The sequence below is a fragment of the Canis aureus genome, chromosome 13, assembly GCF_053574225.1.
Source record: "Canis aureus isolate CA01 chromosome 13, VMU_Caureus_v.1.0, whole genome shotgun sequence".
Taxonomy (NCBI): Eukaryota; Metazoa; Chordata; class Mammalia; order Carnivora; family Canidae; genus Canis; species Canis aureus.
In genome coordinates, this window is record NC_135623.1 from 10,013,810 (window position 1) to 10,031,136 (window position 17,327).

Genomic DNA, 17,327 nt, shown 5'->3' on the forward strand with positions numbered 1-17,327 from the left:
CAGGACCCCAGAGCCCTCAAAAAGATCTATTAGGTTAGAATTACCAAGTGGAGTCAAAAGCATTCAATCTCTTCTTGTAAGTCTAATTTGATCCCTTAGATTTTTGGCTGGCTGGACATAATCAGCAAACTTCAGGCTATGACCAAATCATGATTATTACATTGTGGTTCTGAGGCACCTTATAATTATAAAATATGATATAAATACAAGTACATGAGGTATTTGAACAGATTGAGTACTTAAGTACCCCACAAGACTTTTTGATTTCGTGTATGCTATAGAATTCATGTTAACTGTCAAAAGACTCGTGTATAAATCAGAACTGTGCTGTTGGTATTCTGACTTCTAGCACAGAAGTAAGAGACCAGGTTCTTTTTAGAAGTGGGATGGATTGATACCATTAAGTTCAAAGTCCCCCAAAGGGAGATTGTCTTCAGCCAATCTAAGTTCAAATAGAAAATTTCATCTTTTTAAAAACACACATACACACTCTTCTATCCCGCTGCTGCTGCTGTGACAGCTTTACAAGATTAGCTCTGTTAGTAGTTTCTCCACTTGGTAAGACAACCAGATGTGACCCAGGCATGCTTCAGATTGTGTCCTCTCCCCACAGCAAAGAACAGGCAGCATGAGCTACACAGACCATTTCCACCAAGAAGGATATTGCAAGGCACACTGTACCTGATTGCCGAGGAAGAACTACAAACAAAAAGAGTAAAGGACGAAGGAAATGGAAGAAAAAAAAACAGAGAACATTTTGTCAAATTAACACTAAGGAATGAAAATCATGCAATCACGTTACCAGTCTTCAAGCATATTCTTCGAGAGCTCCTGCCACAGGGGTGTGGTTTTACAAATTAATAAGACCTAACTCTTCCACTCTACCGATTGCTTTTGTTAATTCATTTCTCTCGCAATTTAAAAAACACACACACACAAACAAGAAAATAAAAAGCAACAAGCAAGCACAAGATTGCTTAGTTTTATTAACTAAATGCCCTGGGCTGGATCCAAGGCAGACTCACCCAACACTCCCCAGCTATGAGCAGGCCAGGGTGGTTTTGGTGTACTTTGAAGACATTTTGATGTACTAATGGAACCTGGATTTTCCTGTTTCTAACTTGTACAACTTCCTTGTACAATCTGAGCTCTCTTTACCAATCCTAGGTTTTCCTTAGGACTTTAGAGAATCCAGATACACTGCTGAATATTTTTTGAAGTGCTGTTTCAGATTCCTTCTATGCCTTAACCTTAGTCTTAAAAGAAGCTAAAACACAGCATAATTCGTGGTTGAATTATGTCCATAGCATAGCTTTCCAGGGAAGACTACTGAGCCTGGTGTCCCCTTGGTGCATCTTGGCTGTTTGTAGCTCAGCTCAGAGCAGACAGGGTATCCCTTGGGACCTTGACAGAGTTCCTCCAGCCCTCTCTGCCCTGGGAGCCACTCAGGCTCACAATGACCAGCACTCTGGGAGGTATGGGTTCGTTTTCAGATAATTGGCACAGTTGTCACCATTTCCCTAAAGACTTTGGTCAGCAAAAGAGAGGACTTTGATATGTCTCCAATATTGGAACTCAAGGACAAGCTACTACTAGCTAAATATGGCACTATTTTTCAGATGGAACTATGTAGGGCACTAAGCTTAGCCTAACAGGACACCTGACATTTGGAATCTACAGACATGAGGGCCAGACAGTGACTACATCTTAAGTTCCACTGGCTCTGGTCTGCTCCTCCAAGCACTGGTAGTGGGAAGGTGGGATCATCTGGTCTGCTGTGTATCAGGTTGCTTTCACCTATAAGGGCCACATAGGAAGAACCACCACCATCACCACCACAAAGGACCGGTTTTCTCTTCCTTACCCGGTATTTATTCTCTCCAATCTGCTCCACCTGAAACCTTTTTGCACATTTGCACTGAGCCACTTGTCTTGTGACCTATTGGTTGTAAACAACAAAAAAGAAAAGTGTGAAGGATAAAACAAGATTTTCTCTTCAGAGAAACAAAAATTTTTACATGTAAGCAGAAAGCTATTCATTACATCTCTTTGAAGTATATTAGGCTTTTGATATGTGCATTTATTCTTTACTCCAAATTAATACATTACACATTTACTTCCAAGTTCCTTCAGAGAAATGTGCTATTATGCATCAAAATAAAATCAAATAAAGCAAATTATGAATAGACTTATAAATTTCAACCCAGGAACCTTTGCGTCTCCAGAAGTCAGTCTGGGGTGTTCTGGGCCGTACCCAAGACATACCCTGCTAATCTCTCCCTTTATAGGATCAACAGATCCTGGGATCTCCAAGTGTTACTAATGAATTTGCTATTTTCAAGGTGATGGGTGCAATTTCCAGTGTGAAAAAGTCCTTAACTAGGCAGAAAGCTTGGTTGGTACACACACCAACTCAAGCAGTACTTCACATTTTACCCCTTAAATGCTGATGTGGGATGCCCAGGATTGAGAGAAGAGTCCTTTCTAAGTAACATGGTGCCTATGAACCAGGATGAGTGTGGTTTGTGAACTCTGGAGGAACCATATAGATGTGACTCATTTGAGTAAGAAGTCATCTAGACTGAGAGAGAGAGCTCAACAGTCAGAGATCTTCCGCGGTGTCATCCTCCAAGTAGGGATCCCCAAATGGGACTCCAGATAATACTCTTCTAACAGATAAGTCATGGTGCTGATACGGCCACTACGCCCAACCACTACAGTCAAAAGTATGCTCAAAAAACAGTAATTTCAAAAAACAAAACAAAACAGTAATTTCCCATACCTCATCTTCAATTTTATCTGCGTCGGTTGTTGGGCGATAAGCATCCTTGTTGGGATGGAGAGCAGCCACGAATTCATAGTAATCAATGTAGCCATCTCCATCTCGGTCAAAAATGTCAGCGACAGCAGTCATCTCCAACTTGGTGGTAGGGAATTCTGGAGAAAAGTAATTGTATTTGGAACATTAACTAAAGGGCTTACTTGGGTTGTTGGAGGGTATACAAAAACTTCTTGAAAGTAGAAATATCTATATCTTGCTTTTTTTCTGAAAAGTAATACATGCCTGTTTAGAAGACGTAATGTTATAAAGATTTTTTTTTTTAATACCCAAAGATACAGTACCTAAAGACCACTCACTGTTAAGTTTTTTGGTGTTTTTGCTTTAGACTCCCTCCTTCCCCATGCAATTAAAAATAAATAAATAAACAAGCAAACAAACAAATAAATAAATAAATAAAACAGTATTTCAGATATACCAAAAGATGTAAAATTACAACTACCCATAGACCTACCATCCACCCTAAGCATGTACTTATCCACTCTATCGCTGGATACTTCGATGATTTCAGAATAGTGACAATGTGGAGTGGTTGCAGTTTTCCCTATGTTTAGATAATTGCCTTAACAATTAAGGTTAAAGGTTCTTAACAAACTGCTTCCCAAAGGAATTGTGAATATTTACAGCAGCCTGGATGATTTATTAAAATGTAGATCAGATCTCTCAGGTGAAAACCTCTGGTGGTCTCCTATTGTCCCACTGCCTCTAGAATAAGAGGTCAGATATGCTAACTCTCCCAGGCCCTGCCAGAACTGGCTGCTGCTGATCCTTCCAACTTCACCTCTCACCACTCCCCCAGGTCATGATGCCCCAACCATCTTCAATTCCTAGAACATGCCAAGCCTGTGCCCACCTAAGTGCTTTGTACCTGCTATTCCCTTGGCCTCTAACTCTTCCCTCAAATATCAGCTCTGCAGACAGGCCTTCCCTGGCCACTCATGTAAAGCAGCACAGCTGTGAGATGTGCTTTGTGATCCTGGCAATTCACTTAACTACTTTATGCCTCAATTATTTTTCCTGCTAAAAATAAATGAGATCATGTATTTTTTAAGCTGCTATACAGATGTCAGAAACTATTATGAAAACTTTATTTTTTTAAACATTTTACTTAGAACTTCATCATTCATAAAGTTTGGTTCCTTAATCTATACTTCAAACATGTTTTACTTGCCAAAGACCTGTTTTGCTTAATTCCCAGCAAAATGAGGTTCTTCTTTCCATCAAAATGATGGACCAATTTTAGTAATAAGCAATTACATTACTTCTCCTTTAAGACTATTGCTTTGGGGGATCCCTGGGTGGCTCAGCGGTTTCGCGCCTGCCTTTGGCCCAGGGCGCGATCCTGGAGTCCCGGGATCGAGTCCCGCATCGGGCTCCTGGCATGGAGCCTGCTTCTCCCTCTGCCTGTGTCTCTGCCTCTCTATGTCTCTCATAAATAAATAAAAAATAAATCCTAAAAAAAAAAAAAAAGAAGAAGAAAAGACTATTGCTTTGATTTCAGAAAGACTATTTAACCAGAATATCATGGGCTTCCACCAAGTGCAAGGAATCTAGGTGTGATCCATGTTTGGAACTATGAGTGAACTCACTGGATGCCAGAATGCCATCAATAAATTCCTGACGCGTTATCTTCCCATCCTGGTCCTTGTCAATTCGCCGGAAGAAATCCATCACCCGAGATTTTTTGTGATTCATCCATCGCATATACTTTTTCCTCCAGACATCAAAGTCAAAGTTGGCAAATTCCTTCAACTAGACAGAAATCGTAGGTGTCAACAAGACTTATTGTTTTGGCCCTCAAGTGTGCCCAGAGCATACCAAAACTTTCAGACATTCAGTAAAGCCATGCAGGCCTTCTGGAGGGCACCAACAATGATATCCATGTGTTGCCTCTTTGGTGAAGGCACAATCTGGATCCTTCACTTAAAGCCGTGATTATTTACATGAGCTGTGGTGTAATGAAGCAGTGAGAGAAGCAGTAACTGAACGACCACCATGGAAAATACGGAGCACGCAGAACAAGAATGGGTAGAGCCAGCCTTGCTTTCCCTTTGCACTTTTTCAAAGGACCACCTTCTTAGACGTAAGGGAATGGATTCTATCCCAGAAGAGAAGTCCTGAGCACTCCTCACTGATGTGATTTTGAAAAGAACTATGATCACACAGGCCTGTGTTGGAAGGCTCATGTTTCCCATCATTTTCTGAGATGAGATAACTTGAGTTCTGGCTGGAAGCATTAAGGATCCAACCCTGCACGCAAGCATGTTTCTTTGGAATGGCACCAGAGGGGGCAAAGTGCCCATCTGACTTGCATGTGAAGTATGTGACTCTGGCAGACAACAGCAGGCCTGTGCAGTGGGCAAGGCGATGTTTAGCCACTTGGACTATGTTAGTGAGAGAGACTCAGGATGACTGAGATAGCGTAGCAGTTTTCCCCCTGGTCTTTCAAACTCCAAAGTTGGAAGGAATAGGGAAAAAAAAGAAAAAGCCAAAACCCAAAAATGCTTAAAACTCAACTGACCTACAGAGATAACAACAAAAAACACAGAACACTCACTTCCGGGCATAGCTGCTTTGATACGCACAAATGAAAAAAATATAAAAGGTATTAGAGGTTTGTTTTAGAAACTAGGAAGGGTAGTACTATATTTTTTAGGTTGGTTAATGATACTTCAAAGTAGAATTTGATTTCATTCTTAGTAAAAACTAGTGGAATACCAAGGCCATAAATATTACATAATTATTTCATAATTGTGTAGCTTATATCTTTACATAGAGGGCCCAATAATGGCCATTACTATGATTAGCTATGTGCTTGGGAGGTAACTTTGCCAAGTCATGCTCTGGACTTTTGACCACAGCCAGGTGCTAAGGAGGGTCGGGTCACAGGCCAGACCCTCAAATACACTGGCTGGTTGTCTGCTTGCTTTCCACAACTAGGTGCTATGGCCTACCCTGTTGTAAGCGGTCTCCTTGCCCTTGTGCTTTTCTCCTAGGGGGCCTGAGGGATAAAGTACTGGCTCACCCTGGTCTGTTTCTACTTCTAGAGAAGTAGGTCAAGACGCACAGGTCATAATAAGAGGGCCTCACCTCTTCGAGTCGATCCAAGGCGTCATTCAGCTTCCGCTGTCGCTCCAGTGCTAACAGCCACACCTGCTGCCAGCGGGCAGAGAGCTGGTTGATCCGTGGGTTTTTTGCTTCGGACTGTGAAAGGATTGGCATAGGAGGTGGTGTGGGCTGACTCAAGGACTTCCCTAAAAAGAAAAATAACTACGAGATTAGAAAAGCTGGTTTTGTCACTTCACAAAGAGAAAGTGCCATATGTGTTAACTCAGGACACCTTTAAAATGGTATCCAAGCAGTAAATGTGAAAAGAAACATGGGATGTGATAATATTTAGGTATTCAGCATACTAATGTCAAAATACTGCTCCTCCTCCCAGCCAACTGGTATTCATCTCTTATCTTCAATTCATTTTGTCCTTAGCAAACTGAGGAAATGTCAACTCAACCAGAACAGCAATGGCTCTACAAGAGCTGATTTAATGTCATAATTAAATTAGTGCAAACCAAATGTAAACAGCTAGCTGATGACCAAAACAATAGAAAGGCCACTGCAAAACAATCTGCTTGACCACTTCAAAATTTTATGCAAGCCCAAGAAAATGGAATATAGTTTTACTATGTGTCCGTGTAATAAAAGTGAGTTTAAAAAAAATATTTTAGTTCAAATCCAATATAGTTTTTGAAAACCGAAAAGAAGGTTTTTGTTTTGAAGTAGGGTCCACAACCAACACGGGGCTTGAATTTACAACTCTGAGATTAAGGGCTGCAAGCTCTACTGACTGAGCCAGCCAGGCACCCCCAAAAGAAGTTTTTTGACAGGGATTTGGAAAGTGCTCATCTTCAAATAACAGGAATGAAACACCCTAACACAGGAGGCTAGAAACATACTGCTGCCACTGCGAGATTTCTCGATGAAAGGTGTGTGAGCAGGCTCTATATTTTTCCTTTTGTATGTCTTCGTGACCCGGTCTACGTCAGGCTGTTTGCGAGTCATCTCCTCCATAAATGTCTGCCAAACACAAACAACAGGGAACAGAGTTAAGTGTTTTCTTGGACTAAGAATCAGGCAACTTCTTACAAAGCCCAAGCTCATGACAGAACAGATGCCTTTGAACACTGTCTCACACCTTTTAAGAAAAACAGTTAAGCAAGGCACTTCATCAGGTGTTAGAAACCTGAAGGGATCAAACAGGGCTTCTGATTCCAAGGAGCTCACAGCTGAGTGAGGAAAACCAGGAAGTCAGTGCAATGAATGCCACCCAGGATTCCAAAGGCAGACCAGGGTTCCAAGGACAGCTGCCTGGAGACTGGGGCCTGAGTGGAGTAGTGAAGGAGGAAGAACTGGACCAAAGACTGGGTGGGAGGCAGTCCCAGGAGAAGGCATGGCACAGAGATCCAGGGAGCTTGACAGTGTAGTGAGCTAGGGCTCTGAGGATTGCTGGCCGAGCCCAAGATGCAATTCGAAGAGCAGCAGGAGGGGTAGGTAGGAGAAAGATCCATTAAGGCTTTGTGTTAGGCTAAGGTATTGGGATTTTATTTGGAGAGCAATGGTGGGCAACTGAACGATTTTGATCCAGAGAAGAGACCTGATAAGATCCTTATTTTAGAGCTATGGTTCTGGCTTCAGTGTAGAAGGAAGAACATAGTGGGGGATGAGTCAGGAAACCACTGCAGTAACTGAGGCAAAACATGGGGAAGGCCTGAGCCACGGCAGGAGAGACAGAACCAAGAGGTATCCTGGAAGTAGGACAGCTAGAACCCGGAGGTTGGTTAGACATAGGGGGCATAGGAAAGGCAGGCATCCCAGATGCATCACACATTCCAGGCAGCAGGCCTGGAAGGGAGGGTGGGGTCGGCACAGATAAAGTGGAGTTTCTGTGCTGCCTCTGATTTGCCATAGGTCTAGACTTCAGGGAGACAGTGCTACTGAAAGAGATGTGAAAATTTTGGATTCTAGGTGGTGGCTGAAGTTGTTGGACTAGGTAAGACATCAGCACTGTGAGAAGAGGGTCAAGAATGCAATTTCAGGGACGCCTGGGTGGCTCAGCGGTTGAGTGGCTGCCTTTGGCTCAGGTCCTGATCCCGGGATCCTTGGATCGAGTCCCACATCGGGCTCCCTGCGAGTCCCACATTACTGTCTCTGTGTGTCTCTCATGAATAAATAAAATTAAAAAAAAAAAAAAAAGAATGCAATTTCAGCAAACACAACACTAACAAGTGGAGAGAGGAAGAGGAATCAGCTAAGACTGAGAAGGAACAATCAGAGAGGTGGGAGAAAAACAAGACGAAAGGACAGAAGTCAAAAGAAGAGTTTTCAGAAGGAAGAGGCAACTCTGTTACATGTCAAATAAGACAAAGACTGGAAGCATGGGCTGGATTTAGCCAGTGGGATGTGACTGGGACAGTATTAGTGGTCTGATGGGGATGGGAGCCAAACCACAGGGGCCTGGGGAGGGAGTGGGAAACAAGGAGAAAAGACGGGGGAGGGTGCGGGAGACGGACAACAGACTTGTTTGAAAGAAGAGGAAGGGAACAATGAGGGTAACTGGAAGGGAACACAGAGTGGAAAGGACACGTCTAGAAGACTTGGAAGAGTGAGCAAACAGAATGGGACAGCTTGAAGACACAGGAAACGAGGGGATCACCGAAAGGAGAGGGGTGGCCTTGAATAAGAAGATAATCTCTCAGTCAGGAGAGAAGGTTTCAATGCAGGCAACCTTGACTGGAAGTACAGGGGGTTCTCAATGGTGAGGCTGATTATCTACAGTCACTAAAGACTGTACGCCCGCAGTATAACTAAGCAAGATCCATGCTTGCATTCAGTGTAATGATCATGGTTAAAAACCATCTTTGAAAAAAACAAACCATCTTTGCTTCCCAAGGAGACATTATGGAGACAGCTCAACTGAGCTTTCCTTCATTCTGCTTAGCTTGATGTGCTATCTCGGCTCATCTCTGGGCTCATGCAAGAGATCTTTCTGCACCCAGGTGTGAAACCTTGGCGCAGAGGAATAGGATGTGGCAGGCAGACTTCCAAGATGGCCCACAGGATTCCCACTGCTGGTGTCCATGCTCTGTATAATCCCTTCCCTTGAGGGTGGGTCACACCCGTGGAAAGAAGGGGAGACTCACTCCCTTGATTGTATTTTACCGTATAAGATCTGAGCAAACTGGAAAGCCTCTCCTGCTGGTGAAGACTGACGTTGCCACACTGTGAGTGTGCTGGGTGGCTGAGACCTGAGGTGGCCTCTTGGAGCTAACAGACTCCTGGGTGATGGCCAGCAAGAAAACAGAGCCCCAGGTCCCACAACCACAAGGAGTCAGATTCTCCCAACAACCTGAGAGAGCCTGGGTGAGATCTGCAGCACCTTGATTTTGGCCCAGTAAGACTAAGGGGAGAAGCCAGCTGACTCGTGCCCAGACTCATGCCCCACGAAAACAGCTTGTTTTCAGCTGCTAAGTCTGTGTGCATAAACATAAGCAGCCATTAAAAACCAAAAATACACAGGGCAAAGGAAACGGGCTCCAGAGCCACGCAGGGAACACCTGCAGCCACACGACACAGCTAGGCTACCTGATGCTCGGCAATAAGGGCTTTCACTCGGTCAATGTTCTGAGGGATCGGCTCCTGGTCCCGCTGAATGAGGGTGGTCTCAGCCCACTGGATCCATGCCAGAAGTTCTTCCAAGAGCTCAGCATTAGCCACCAGTTCTGACAGGGCTGTTTCGAGACGCTGCTGGTGCTGCTGAGCCCAGGTCAGGACCTGGGGAGACAGAAACCATCGCCTCTCTCAGTTGAGCACCTCCTTTGTCTCCAAAGTCCATTTTGTCGTCTGATCCTACTAATGGCCTTTAGGAGGAAGACCACTCAAGAGGCCTCACTTTTACTCCAGTGACAGAGCTGGAATCAGCACCCCCTGGAGGCAAATCTAGAACGTACATCCTATTAAACACAGGACTTCTCTGGAAGGAGGGAAAAATATAGAACTGAGTCTGCTGGACTTTATCAATTACCACATCACTATGCCAGCAGTATTCTTCCAGACTGCAGCTCATTGCCAAGAAAACAGTCATTACTAAAACACTACCTTAATTCTTATTGAGGCATTCATAGTGAGTGAGATTCCTTATGGGGGGGGGGGGAGCAGGGGCGGTGGGTGGAGAAAGCTCAGTAGCATTTTCTTCCTATAAACTCACTGTATGGGGTGTGTGCCACCTTCCTCTCAAACCGGGAACTCACCTCCTCAAACCGAGCCCGGATGATGGTGATCCAGTGCTTGATGGTGGTGATGCAATCGGGGTGGCAGACAGCCAGGATGGCCTCTCCCATTGCTACCGCTGTGCTAACATCCGCTCGCTTTTCTTCCACTTTCTTCATGAACTCCTAAACAAAAAAGGTTTGAAAACAAAAACTGAGGAAACCTACTCAGCAGCACTGTTAGTTTACACTGTGGGGAGGGGGAATGGAGAAGATTTCTATGTATTTTTTTTTCCTCTGTGTGTGTTCACACAGGCCCCTACAAGCCTGCATCCTGGTGTCTCTGGTACTTTCTTTCCAGTTCTAAAAGATGTCAGAAGTATAGGGTTACACAAAATGGACTGTTTCTGCTACAGATGACAAGGATGAGGGGCACTCCCTTTCCAGGCTGGGCATGATCCTCGTCCTAATATCTGGGTTCATTTCTCTCTTTAAGAAATCCTGTTTTAATTCACTTCCATGTGAATAAACAAACAATATTGTCTTGGACAAATGACAACTATAAAATACTAAATATTTTAAAAATACCAGCAACAGAATACCATATGACAAAATCAAGATTAAAATCTCTTGGTGGGTAACACAAAAATTAAAAAAGGAAATATTTCCCATCTTATTAGGACAGATTGTGGCCTCAGATACTGCATCCTATGCTGCAGCTTGGTAGGAGGCTCAGGGCCCGAAGCTGGTAACATAAGGAAAGCCAAACCAAGCCGCGTGTGCGGGTGATGGTTCTAGAGTCCACATTGTTCTTTATATGATACCATGCTGTTTCACTTGTTTACAACCAACATGCGTTACTTTTGGAAAAAGTAGGAATGACTCTCATTCTTGCTAAACCAGTAAAAGCTGGGCCCATTCCAGTTCCAGTCTTTTACATATAAAGTCGGAAATTCCCAAGCAAAAGCTGCTCTCCTTTAGAGCTGGGCAGGCAGCCCTCACCCTGTGGTGGCGTGGGTTATTGCACACTGGGGCTGGATTACCTTATGGGTGTCAATGAGAGACTGTAAGGCCTCCGTGTCATCGGGAAGTGCTCCCCGAAAGCGGAGCGTTTGCTCTGCTTCAGAGAGCCACTCCAATAGCATGTGGACGGTATCCCGAAACTCTTCCGCCTGCAAGAACCAAGCAGAGCAGATTGAACCTCTCTGCAGCCAAGGCCCTGAGCACTGGGGTGCACCACGGAAAGGGCTGCACCTGAACTCAGTGCATCACAAGTGCTGATGATCCTATCAAGGCCCCATAAAAGTTATCTTTCACTTGTGGACGTTTGAAAACCAATTGAATTCAGTTTTTTCTCTAATACAAATGAACATTAAAATCTTGTAGAACTTTCAGAATATCAATGTTTGACCTTATGTTCATTTTGAGACTGGTTGGAACTGATCCTGATAAAGAAACAAGAATGAATCTGCTCAGATCCTCCCCCACAGGTTGCCCCCACAAAAGTCTCTGACCTGTTTTAAGGCCTGCTCCAGTCGGCTTTGTTTGGAGACAGAGAGTTTACACACAGTGTCCCAGCGAGTGCTCAGTTCCTGGAGCTGTCCTTTCACCCACGTGGTGTCATCGCGACTGTTCTCAATCAGCTCTCGGCCTGACCGCTTCAGTACCTGAACGGTGCCTGTTCGCTTTCCCAGTTCCTTCTGGAAAACCTAGAACAGAAAAACAGAGAAATTAGTTTGCTTCCTGAACCCAGGAAGCAAAACCCGAGAGAAAAGTCATTGCTTAGTTGCGCTCTCCTCAGTAAGTTCCAGTCACATGTCTTTTATGCAGAGGGAGGCAGGACAATGTTTAAGAAAGAACCACCAGGGGATCCCTGGGTGGCGCAGCGGTTTGGCGCCTGCCTTTGGCCCAGGGCGCGATCCTGGAGACCCGGGATCGAATCCCACGTCGGGCTCCCGGTGCATGGAGCCTGCTTCTCCCTCTGCCTGTGTCTCTGCCTCCCTCCCTCTCTCTCTCTCTGTGTGACTATCAGAAAAAAAAAAAAAATTATTAAAAAAAAAAAAAAAAAAGAAAAGAAAGAACCACCAGAAGAAGTGGCTCTAAAGATGAGTGGCATGGCCTTGGGTAAGTTGCTTAGCTGGAGTCCCCGTTTCCTAACATAAAATATGAATGATGTTAGAACAGAATCTCCAGAATTGTGGAAGTAAGAACATATCGGCCATGTGCATAAGAGTTTGATGTAATTTCAAGTAAAGCTGAATGCTTTTGCTAAAACAAGAGGACCTTAAGGAGGTGAACATGACAGGTGTAGGTTATACACTGATATTATTGTGAATGGTGCTGGGCTTGCTTGGGTCAAAAGCAGCTAAAGAATAGAACTCATTTTCATTTTAGGAGTCAGTGGAAATGGGTATCTTGAGGTGCTCCTGAATTTAAATTCATTGTGTGACTCAACGGACAGAACAAACAGAAAGGGGGGAACCCCAAGATAAAATATACACATTGCCAAATCTGAATCAAAGGAATTTGGTCAAATCTTGGTGGCAGACACGGAACCCCAGTAACAGTTTAAGCACACAGAGCAAGGAGTGGTCTCTCTGGTCTGATGAGCAGACACAGGCTCATTCAGATTTCCTGGATGGTGAGCACAAGCAGAAGGCCGGCAGAGGCAGGGGACCGACCCAATGGCTCTGCCTCCATGCAGCGTAGCTCCTGCCCCTCACCTTATGGGCATCCATGAGGTTCATGACAAGGTCGAGGTCCCCATGCACGGGCTGGTCCTCGGCCAGCTGCGGCTCCACCTTGTACAGCCAGTCGACCAAGGCTTGCAAAGCATCCATGAACTGGCCCGAAAACAGCAGGGCCTCCTCCAACTTGTGCTGCCTGAGAAAAGCACACAAACCTCACTGTGTTTAGAGATCCCTTTTCTTTGGCTGGCTCACAATTCTGACTGCTGAATGGAATACTGCTAGAACTCTACAGACAGAGGGCCCTCCATGCCAGACTGGTTTAAGATAGAGTAAAAAGTAACTAAGAGACATGCTTAGACATTTTTTTTGTTTGTTTTTTTGCTTAGACATTTTTAATCAAATCTCTCTAGAATGGAGTAAGTGTAGCATAGGAGATAGGTACAGCTGCCCTCCTAGCACCCTAAGAGTCCGCATGGATACACCCTAATGATCCAAGGTCTGTGTTAATCACCTTATACCACTCAGGTAGAGGATGATGGTTTTGGTCATGGTCTCAGTCAGGAGTTCAACTCCTAGCTCTATGCCAGTTGCATGATCCTGGGCTTTCTCTTTACCTCTTGGAACCTCAGTCACTTCATCCAAAAAATAGAAGTACAAATAATACAAAGATATCGTAATTCTTAGCATAGCAGAATGGGTACAAGTGGAAAAAAGAACAACTTATAGAACCAAATCGAACAGCTTCAAATCCCAGGATCATTTTTCTGGAAAATGGAATAACAGTATTTCCCCTCAGTGGTTGTTACAAGGATTAAATGACTAGTAGCCTCTGTCTGGCACATGCTCAGTAGTAACCACCCAGTAAAGGTCAGGCATTATGACGGTTATATGAGGTGATGTGTGCGGAGGTTTTGCTCGCTGACACAGAGTGAGAGTGCTCATGGAGACGGCTTTAGGATCACAAACTGGTCACTGACAAATATTTGGAGTTACTAAACTTCTGTGGCTGTGGGGTTGAGTTTATGGGCCTCTCTCTGATACAGTAAGATTGAAGCTTAAAATGAGAATTTTAATATTTTACTATTCAACTTATTTCATAACTCTGATTCAATGAACTAGAAGTATCGAGATGCTATAAAACCTGTTATTGGTGCATTACCTTTATTGCCATTTTATGGAATCTAATATTGGTCTTCGTCAATTTGGGGATGATACACGAAGCAAATATTCATACTCACCTCTCCACAGACTTGCCACAAACAGTATCCCATTTATCTCTGACTTCTCCTAGTAAATTGTCAAGTTTCTGAGTGTCATCAGGAAGCAAAGTCTTCTCTTTCAGGGCCCTGCCAGTTCGAATTGTGGTATCATACACAGGTTGTTTACCGCCAAGAGTTTTCTGAAACTCCTGTTTCCAAAAGGGAAAGAAAAAACTGATGCTAAAAGTCAGATGACATTTTGATTTGGAACAAAGAAAAATTTTCAGTATTTGGGTTGGGAATCAGAGTATGAAAGTCACTACCTCTTGAACTAACAATAGCTTATCCTTAAGAAATTTCTAAATTTTTGTTTATACCACACACAGTAGGGCATGGCAATTTCTAAAAGTCTGTGGTTTTTATTGGTAACTGCCTCAATCACTTTGCTTGTATTGTTACTTAAATGAACGACTCTTATGGTTAGACATGGCCTAGATATAAAATGGAATGCTGGTTTCCTCACCCGATTTTCTTTTGACTAGCTCTGACCTCCATTTTTAGCAATCTTCAGTGAACACCAAGATCAGGACTGAAGAGCCACGAACTACTTTACCTTATGCTTAGAGAGCTGGAGTTTAATTTTGTCTGGGTCATTGGATATCTCCAGCTCCGAGTCCAGGTGACTCTCTGCATCTTCTAGCCAGTCAATCAGTTTTTTCCAAGCTTCATGGAACTATAATCATATAAAAAGTAACTTATAACAGGAATGAATATGCAAACTATACTTTAATGCAAATTATTCAGAGCTGCCACACATGCAGCCCAAGGGTTGTTCAATAAATTAAGATCTTTCTTTCATAACTCACTTGTTTTGCCCGCTTCCTAGCATCATCCAGAGATCTCCCTCTTTCAATAGACCGCTGGACAACCTTCTCCCATCGAGACTGGACGCTGACCAGCAAATTCTTGATCAGAACAACGTCCTGTTTTTGGCTAAGAAACTTTAACTGATTTCCAGTTTGATCCAGTTCAATGATCTGATCTCGATGAGCATTGACTTCATTAGCAAATACCTGAGGGGAAAATATTGCTCTTCTTAAAACTAAAAATAAGATGGAGGAGTTACTCTTTTAACTAGTCCTCTCAAAGGGAAAGCAACACCATAACATCAGAGTTACCTTGTGCTCCTCTATCTGGGAAAGGACAGTGTTTAGAATCAGGCTGGGAGGAGAGGCGATGTTGAGATTCTGCTCTGCTAGAGTGAGCCAGTTGATAAACTCTTGCAGGGAATTCTGGAATTCTGTTGCCAGGTTGAGAGCCTCTTCCAGCTTTGACTGAATTTTAATTAAAACACACACACAAAAAGAAAAAGTGCCAAATTCAGGAATTGTAGCTTCAGGGACAAAGGCGTGAATTGTACACCAAATGAAATGACCTCTAAAAAGGAAGCCTCATTTAATGAACCACCAAACATGCCTTGTTTACAAAAAAGGGGGCAATTTAGTGTCTGAAACTAAAACAACTATGTATGAAAGGGAACGAGGACAACTTGCAGCTATGTTGCTTTCTCTGCCATTCCCCACTTCCTGGGACATTAAAGAACAGGGATGAAACTATTCAGTAAATGTAAGTGAACAGATCCTTCCGTGGTGACAGCTGCAAGGTCTGTAACCTGTTTGGGGCAAAGCATCACTTCCCTTTGCTGTACTTTTGGGGTGTAAAAACAACTAAATGAAAAGCACTTTACTGTAAAGATTATATTCATGCAGCACTCTCTGTTTAAATGTGTTTTCAGAAAATATGGCACCTGAAAATGTGTGAGGCTGAAGCTTATTATTATTTTTTTTAACTTTTATTTTTTAAGTAAGCTCTGGGGCCAATGCAGGGCTTGAACTCACAACCCTGAGATCAAGAGTCGCAAGCTCCTGGGGCACCTGGGTGGCTCAGTGGGTTAAGCGTTTGCCTGTGGCTCAGGTCATGATCTTAGGGTTCTGGCATCAAGACTTGCATCAGGCTTCCTGCTGAGTGGGGAGTCTGTTTCTCCTTCTCTCTGTGCCCCTCCTCACTTGTATATACGCAGTCTCTCTCAAATAAATAAAATCTTAAAAAAAAAAAAAAAAAAGTCCCATGCTCCACTGACTAAACCAGGTAGGAGCCCCTGAAACTCATTTTTAAGCTACAAAAAGAAAAGGTAATAAAAGCCATAATATTCTTTTTTTTTTTTTTTTTTTTTTTTTAAAGATTTTATTTATTTATTCATGATAGTCACAGAGAGAGAGAGAGGCAGAGACATAGGCAGAGGGAGAAGCAGGCTCCATGCAGGGAGCCCGATGTGGGATTCGATCCGGGGTCTCCAGGATCGCGCCCTGGGCCAAAGGCAGGCGCCAAACCGCTGCGCCACCCAGGGATCCCCAATAATATTCTAAGCAAAAACCTGACAACACTAGATATAAATTTTTAGATACTTTGATCTAAATCAGAATGGCAAAAACAATGGCTCATTTGGGGGCATGTGCCACTGCCCAAGGACACACTCCAATTCTAGAGTCTCTAACCTCCAGCCTCAGAGATAAGCTCTACCCACACACCTAGGTGACGTCCTCTGTCCCCTGGTCCATCTACCAGGCAGGCATATGGAATGATGACAGGTTATTAAAAATGAATATACCTAAAATATTCATAGAAAGAAACCCAAGATGTATACTACAAATGTTAACTGTTGTTAACTGAGTCACACTGTAGAAGTTTTTCTTTGTGTTTTCAGGTTACTTTTGTAACCTAGAAAAATACTATAATAAATGTCACAAAAATAAGGACCCAGTCTAAACAAATCAAGAGGAAAAAGAAAATCTCCCTCAAATTTATCATAGAAATGCTTGGAAATTAATATAAGTTCCTAGATGACAGGAAATCTCTCCACATCATTTTATCTATCTATCTATCTATCGATATATCTATTTTTTAAGATTTTATTTACTCATGAGACACACACACACACAGGCAGAGACATAGGCAGAGGGAGAAGCACGCTCCATGCAGGGAGCCGGACATAGGACTCGACCAGGTCTCCAGGTTCAGGCCCTGGGCTGAAGGCGGCGCTAAACCGCTGAGCCACCCGGGCTGCCCCTATATTTTCTTTAATATAGCACCACACACGTTTAATAAATGATTAGTGATACTGAAATGTAATGTTCTTACAAAATCAGAAATAACTGTTCTTGATACCCTGGTGCTTGTCTGACCCGTTCCACCAGTGATGGAAACCTTGAGGCAACCTGCTCCACTGATGGGAAAACTTTCTAGAAAATTCTTTTTTTTTTTTTTTTTTTTAAAGCGG

General features: G+C 43.4%; 1 protein-coding gene across 23 annotated transcripts in view; it reads right to left on the bottom strand.

Moving 5' to 3' along the window:
- The window catches only part of MACF1 (microtubule actin crosslinking factor 1), a 338,748-nt gene that overhangs the window by 14,760 nt on the left and 306,661 nt on the right, over positions 1-17,327 (bottom strand). For 15 of the 23 annotated variants that reach the window (XM_077844661.1, XM_077844668.1, XM_077844654.1 and 12 more), the window contains 15 exons: positions 15,169-15,324; positions 14,857-15,063; positions 14,604-14,723; positions 14,030-14,199; positions 12,825-12,984; positions 11,616-11,810; positions 11,145-11,273; positions 10,144-10,287; positions 9,479-9,667; positions 6,793-6,913; positions 5,930-6,093; positions 4,429-4,591; positions 2,783-2,937; positions 1,865-1,939; positions 682-699 (listed from right to left, as the gene is read on the bottom strand). In XM_077844661.1, the coding sequence (XP_077700787.1) occupies positions 682-699; positions 1,865-1,939; positions 2,783-2,937; positions 4,429-4,591; positions 5,930-6,093; positions 6,793-6,913; positions 9,479-9,667; positions 10,144-10,287; positions 11,145-11,273; positions 11,616-11,810; positions 12,825-12,984; positions 14,030-14,199; positions 14,604-14,723; positions 14,857-15,063; positions 15,169-15,324 (2,166 nt within the window). Of the gene's footprint in view, positions 1-681; positions 700-1,846; positions 1,940-2,782; positions 2,938-4,428; positions 4,592-5,929; positions 6,094-6,792; positions 6,914-9,478; positions 9,668-10,143; positions 10,288-11,144; positions 11,274-11,615; positions 11,811-12,824; positions 12,985-14,029; positions 14,200-14,603; positions 14,724-14,856; positions 15,064-15,168; positions 15,325-17,327 lie in introns of all 23 variants that reach the window. The other 8 variants (XM_077844666.1, XM_077844665.1, XM_077844663.1 and 5 more) reach the window with 2 other exon arrangements.